Here is a 7,399-nt window from a genome sequence, read left to right as displayed (position 1 = left end):
ACCTCAGGCTACATCTTCATAATGGTTGGAGGAGCCGTGTCTTGGAAAAGCGTGAAACATTCTACCACAACCTCATCTACCATAGAAGATGAATTCAGTGCCTGTCACGAGGTATCAAATCAAGCATTATGGTTAGAACATTTCTTCTCAGGTTTGAGGATATTAGAGCATATCCCGAAACTATTGAGAATATTTTGCGATAATTCAGCTGCAATTTCCTTCTCTAGTAACAACAATCATTTATCAAGGTCGAGGCATATTGACATCAAATATCTTGTTGTAAAGGAAAGAGTTCAGAATCGTCAAGTGTCTGTGGAGTTCATCAACACTAAGCAGTTGATTACAAATCTGTTCACTAAAGGACTCCCTATCACGCCATTTCAAGAGCATGTAACATCCATGGGAGTCATTGATCCCACAAATGTTTTCAGTTAGTGGGAGTTGAACGTGTTCTGATTTTCATAGACATTCAAGAGATCTCATTTGATACAATTTTGATGATTTTGATATAAAGTTTAATTTCTACATCTCACTAAGTATGCGTAATCTAATTTGAGTAAGTAAAACTACAGTCATGTCTCATTGGAGACATTTGAAAGCTTCAAGACCTCTTAAGGATAGACACACATCATCACACTACGTGTGTAATCCTTATACCACACTTCCTAGTTTCTGATCTATGTCGTTAAGATTGAATGTATTTGTGATCGCGCTTAGCCTCACTTCGCTTAAATTAAATGTTGTGATGATTACCGTGATTCGATGCTGATAGTCTTAATGGATCAAATTGAATAGCATTACCCGTATTATTTTATAATTACGTTGGTTAACCATTTAGATGTTTTCTCAAAATCAAAACAAAATTTTAAAAGTATTTTCAAAACATTAATCATTGACATTGATCAACGTGGCCCAAGTGGGAGAATGTAAGATCCCTATAAGGAGGGCCTCATCAATCAACGGTCTAGATTGTCCTAAAGATCGGAGAATGTAATCAAGTAAACCAATGTGCCCCACAACATTGCGATACTTCCATATAGTCTGCATAAAGGATAGAATGTTATGGCTGTGATATGCAAACAACTATTTGAGTGCTACTAGGATTCTCTTGTGCATAGCCATGGGAAGAGAGTTTTTATGGGTTTCAAACTCTCCACCCCTATGATCTATATAATAAGGCTGGATCCCCCATCCAACATTACGATCGAAGTTAAGTCCCATCGATTCTTTTCTACACAGGTGTTGGGAAAGGAAGATCCAGCATCCAATGGCGACACAACAAGGTACGCTACTTGGTTCATCTGATTCTCATATCCTCTGCACAGCTCGGTCTTTTAGCAATTCTGGATAAATCTTACATGTATGGCAATGGAGGCAGTCCAAACTAGAGGCCTCGTTTTGGATGAAGTTTATAGGTCAGTCACAATGCCAGGAAAATTATCAACCGTCTAATTTGAACCGCTGAAATACTTTTTAAGTATCCATTTGACAGCCACCAATTGGACGGTTAAGATCTTTAGATCTGTCTGATTTCCAGCACATGATCCATCCTCAATAGGCGCTACGACTTGGACAGCCCTGATTTGCGTACAGTACGCTAGAGCCAGTGGAACTGCAGCAAACGTGGCAGGGTGTATCAATCGGGGCCATTCACCTACTGGGCCGTATCATGGATGGATTATGTCCTAAAACTAACACAGACGAGACCATTGAATATTTATCCGTAAACCATTTTCATTTCACACCGTCAATTTGAGATCCAGAGATCAGATGGCTAGGATAATCCGACCCATCTATGTTAGTGCTGATAATTAGATGAACGGATCCAATCCATACATCACTTTAACTGTATGGGGCGCACTGTGTTGTATGTATTCCATCCAACCAGCGCATGAAATGGGCCAACACAAATTTGTTCCATAGCATGATCACAGCGTACCCTACCTGATGAATGGCCTAGATCTCTGACATGTGCGCTATTCTACGGTTGATCCAATCGTTATTACCGGCCTGCACATGCATGACTCTTTACAGTGAAAATAAATCATAACCATTCGCTCTTCTTCGACCTTTCATCTGACATCAGGCTACACTCCAGAACAATGGTGTCCAGTCATTCGACGGTGTGGATTGATATACATTCATACCTCGTGCTATGGATTGTGGAGTAAATGAGAATGGGAAGCGGGTCTCACTGGGCACGTGCCGATGTAGCAAACGTGTGGAAGAATGGGGCATTCGTAATGTGGGCCACTAAAACATCACCTGGCCCAGAATTCATTCAGGTTGTCCACATGCACGTGTTGAACACTGCCTGCTAAATTGTTCCAACGAACCATTTTTCTCACACGTGTGCAGCTCGCAGGGATTATGAGCTGGACTGATTTTTGTCATAGAAAAATGTTTGTTGTGGCCCCATCTGATGAATGGGCTAGATCTCTCACATGTGCCGAGGCACGTGCACAGGAGGCTCCTTCTCTATCTTACTTGCACGAGTACAGATAGCAGGGATACTCCCGCGGTTTCATTAACGGCTTGTTTTATAGGAATCACGTAGCAAACGATGTCTAAATGGGCTTTCAAAGGCCCATCAGCTGTAGTTGGCATCAACCAATACTATGGCTAGTCTCTAGTTTGAGATTGACCATTTTCTTGGTGGCAAAAACATGTAAGATCTAGACCAGTCATTTATGTGGTCCACATGTGATCATGCCCTCAGTAAAAAACCAAGATGATTAACTCATCAGGTGGACCACAAATCTATGTTGAATAATGACAATTCGTCATTGTTCTCTAACCGTTCATTCCTTTCATGTAAAGTGATGAGTTGAGCAGCTTGAGTTTAGAGCGGTCAACGGGCCAGCCCGAGGCCTGTCCAAGATAGCCTGCAGAGTAAAGCCTAGGTCCAAGCCTGCCCAGGCCCGTTACAGCCCAATGAAAACAGGCCGAGGCCAGATCCTCACTTTGTGAAAATCTGGCCTGTTCATTAAGTGTGGCCCACCTTGCATGATATGAGGGAACGAGCAGGGCTGATAGGCTCTTGGACATTGCCCGAGCCTGGCCCGATTAATAAACGGGCTGAAATTTCTGTACCAGGCCCAGCCCGTCCCTAATATCTCAGTCCAAGCCCATTCGAAGCGGGTCAGGCCCAGAGTCCGATGAGTCCACCCAGAACCCATGATGGTCCTACATAGCAAGGAAGATCCATGAATCTCCGACGCAAGGAAAAAAGAGGTGGCCCACATGCTGTAAGAGGACTTGTAGCGTCATGTTCATCAGCTGACTAGAAGGTTTCTGTACATGAGGACCATATTTCAATGATCCAAACCGTTGATTTGATCGCCCTGCCTTGTAAGTTGCATGCCTCAGAAAATTTTCTACATTGGAAGATCCCCACCTCGCATGATCAATGGCCTACAATTACAGGGTTAAGTTGAAAATACAGCAAGGGTCCACATTCAACAAAAAAAGAAGAAGCTCCAAACCATGACATGGTTGGCATCTTAGAACCTAGATGATTCAGCTGAAGAATTGCCCAACAATAGCCCATCCTTCCTATTTCTCTTAGGGTGCATTTGGATGCACAATCCAACTGAATTGCAATTATTGATGCGATAGAGTCTACCACCTCCCTAGTATTACTATGGAGAGATTGGGCACTGAATTGCAAGCATAGTTCCAAAACTCGGCAGCTCGACTCAAAACTCAGGAAATCAACTCCAATAAACCGGATTTCAAGCTGATGCAAACTCGTTGGCGAGCTTGACTCAGTCAAGTCTCGATAAGGCTTGCAAGTCCGATTGCGAACTTGGTTGACTCATCATTGACTCGATCGAGTCACTCACCCGGGGTCAACTGATTTATTGGTAAAATGGAAAAATGCATATGTGAGAACTCAAAACTTGCAGCCAATTACCAAGGAAGCAAAACAACTACCAACCCACCAAGCACTAGTGTTTTAACAATGGGGTTCTTTTAGTTATTTATGCAACAAGATAAAGATTAACCACCAAAAGATATATAGTTTATGTTTTATTTATTAATATATCGAGTCGAGTAAATACTCGTTCAAGTCTTTGAGTCGACCCCACCCAGTTGGACATCAAGTCGAGTTTTCAGTTTTTTGAGCTATGCTTTGAAGTTGGACATAAAAGAAATGCTACTTAAAGGCCTCTGTTCACTGTTACAACTTGGAGTTCTTAAACTAACTATCCACAATTCAATTCACTTGTGCTTCCAAACGCAGCCCTATAGACAAGGAATAGAACATTGGGGAACCATACTGTTAGAATCTGTTCTCAATTTCCATAGATCATCTGCAGATGAACAATGGTTTCTTTATGACTAAGGGTGCGTTTGGTTTGCACTTAGCCAATACATTCATAGTGAGTGTCTGGCTCCAAATCGCGATTACGATACTATCAAATTGGAGTTGAAAGCAATGCAAAACTTCCTCACTATGAATACTTAGAAACACCATTATCTTTCTTGTCATTTCCTACTGACTAAACTGAATGCTCGCAATTCAATTCACTAGTGTATCCAAACACAGACTGAACCTTGAGGAAGCTGAATAAATCCAAGAAATAGGCAGTAAAGGCATTTCATCTTGAAAAAAGAAATGAGTTTTGTAGAAGACAAATCATGGGATGATATAAGCATTATGGCATTGAAGAAAGCCTGTAATTGAGATATTTTAAGTACTGATTACTTACATTTGAGATTGTATGCTTGATTTCTATAGAAACAGAGAAGATAATGAAAAGAAAATCAGTTCTATGGGTTTATTCATCAATCTTAAGATTTGTGGCTTACCCGAATGGTTTGTTATAAAGCACCTTTGACAACCAAGCTCAAGAACTTAAAACTCAAACTCCCTACTCCCTGAGTTCCCAAGACCAAGTCAACTCAAAACATCTTCAAGCATTTGATAGTCTTCCTTCATTTTTTATTTTTTATTTTAACTAAAAGCTTGCATAGTCTTAAACTTTCTAATTTCTTGAGAAGTCAACTGACCTTTCCAAGCACCCGATTGAGTTTTCCGAGAACTCGATCAATTTTGGGAATACCCAATCGAGTTTTTAAGTACCTGATCAATTTTGGGAATACTCTTCTTTTAGGAACACCAGATTGAGTTTTATGAGTACCTGATTGACTTCGGGAATACTCAAGTTCTTTTGGAAAATACCCGATTGAGTTTTTTGAGTACCTCATCTTGATTGAATCAGTCTTAACTTTTAAACACCACCAGCGAGTCCACTCGGTCAAATTTTAAACAATAATGCTGAAGCATTAGTGCTCAGTATTGAGTTTTTCAAACACCCTAGCAATTTTTTGGATTTCAAAACAACCGAGTCATGATAGAATTTCATTCGAATTGGGTAACTAGATCAAATGTTTTCACACCAATAAGACCTTTTTCCATAGTATTGATCACACCTCTTCCATAATCCAAAGGTCTGAAAGAAATTACTCACAAAGTCCTGTTTCCTCCAATCAGTATACAGACTATCAAACCATCATGAGGATTTTTTTTTATATTTTTTTTTCTTGGGACGTAACGGTGGGTCCCATCATATCAATGTTTTCAATCGCTGAATGATCAACCCCACTTGCACAAACTGAAATTCGGAACGTATAGTGCAGTCTCAATCCAAGCATTTTATTATACTTCATCAAGCTAATACTAACTGCAAATTACTTCTAATGCTTCTAATACTCTCCATCAAAACTAATAACATTACTAACAACAAAGTTCATCTACAACCCAATAACAGACAGAATCCTCACAACTGATGGTTGATGAAATAAATAAAACAAAGATGAAAGAAGTTCTGAAATTGAAGTTCACATGCATCAACCAATGAATGCTGAAATCCAATTTCATCAGCTAATTTTGCCTGTATCAAACACATTCCATCAAGAAAACAAGGAGAAAGGGAAAATATTAGAACATTCTCTTATACCCAAAACCCAATTCAATTCAAGTCACCGATTCAAATTCATTCAACGATTAGAGTAACACAAAGCATTTACATATGTAAAAAACCCATCTTGCAAGCATCTACAGAAATGGGTGAAAGATGAAACAACCGTTCTTGCATCAGAAGTTCATTAAAAATCACGCCAAGATTTTTAAAGATCTGAATCCGATGATAGAAACTCAAAGAGAAGCAAAATGCAAGAAAACCCAGTAAATATTTTAATCTTATTAGTCAATCCAATACCCGCAAAATCTTCAAGCGAAGATCATTTCAGAACAAAAACCCACATCAGAAAAGCCATGACTAACCTCATCCGTCGATCTCAAGCAGACGCCGCCGCCGGGTCTGCCGCTTCCAAGGCTGTAGAACCGAATCTTGGTACTTAGTGGGAAATGCCGGCAGCCTTTTTCGCCTTTTGGGTTTCGAAAGCAGCTCAATTCCCACATCTTTCTTCTTCTTTGCAGTCTTGTTTTTTTCCTTTTCCTTTTGAATTTCGGTTACAACGGTTCTCTTGAATCTGAAAGTTCTCTTGCCTTTCCTGATAGCATTCGCTGGCGCAAACGGGATGTCGAAGATGACAGAGCCAGCGACATGGAGGACGGCCTTCACGAGGAGGTCGAGGCCTTCGCAGCGGGTCTTGCAATCGATAGAAGGTGAGGAATTCAATGAAGATGAAGCCAATGAAGAAGGAGATGTAGAAGAAGAGAAAGGAGGAGGAGGAGAAGTAGAAGAGAATAGATGAGAAGAAGAAGAAGAAGAAGAAGAAGAGGAAGAAGAAGAAGAAGACGGATTGAATGCAGAGCCTCGAATTCTCATTTTGAATTTTGAAGGGATTGACGGAAAGAGATGCTATGCTATTTGGGTTCTTCGAAGAAAATGAGAGAGATCGATCACGAAAGAGCTTATACTGTAGTTGGGTGTATACGAAGAGGTCGACTCCAGTTTGGTAGTTTGAAGGATCACCAATTTAAGTTGGTCCACAAGGCCATTGCGTGGGACCCACGTGCGGACCAGGACCATAGTCCAAAAACCCAAAAAATCTCAACCCGATGTTAAGCCGGGTTGAGTTGACTCACACTCGATGTGACTCAGTATTTAATTATTGTAAATTGAAAATATTAAGAATTTTAATAGATATTTAAAATATTTAAAATTTCCTGTAATTAATATAATATATAACTTAAACCAAAAAAAACTCACGTAACTCACTGTCTCTGAAACGGAGTGACTCGGTTCGAATCGACGGAGTCACCGACTCTCCGAGTTCAGGCCGAGTCAAACACATTACCGAGTTTCCTGTCATGGATGCTCATTAAGCAATATATTCAACCCGTGGATGAGTGTGGAACATCGAACCTATCTAAAAGATTGGCCCACCGTGAGGAATAGCTGGTGCAATAATCAGGATGAAACAC

General features: G+C 40.4%; 1 protein-coding gene across 1 annotated transcript; it reads right to left on the bottom strand.

The window, feature by feature from the left end:
• Positions 1–5,213: 5,213 nt before the first annotated feature.
• Positions 5,214–6,905, bottom strand: LOC131233076 (uncharacterized). Its single transcript, XM_058229677.1, has 2 exons — positions 6,293–6,905; positions 5,214–5,900 (listed from the first exon to the last, which is right to left on the bottom strand). The coding sequence occupies exon 1, from the start codon at positions 6,798–6,800 to the stop codon at positions 6,294–6,296; it is 507 nt and encodes a 168-aa protein (XP_058085660.1). The 5' UTR covers positions 6,801–6,905; the 3' UTR covers positions 5,214–5,900; position 6,293.
• Between the last annotated feature and the right edge of the window lie 494 nt (positions 6,906–7,399).

Source organism: Magnolia sinica, chromosome 18 (genome assembly GCF_029962835.1).
Source record: "Magnolia sinica isolate HGM2019 chromosome 18, MsV1, whole genome shotgun sequence".
In the NCBI taxonomy this organism is placed as follows: Eukaryota; Viridiplantae; Streptophyta; class Magnoliopsida; order Magnoliales; family Magnoliaceae; genus Magnolia; species Magnolia sinica.
This window is presented reverse-complemented; position numbering and strand designations above follow the sequence as displayed.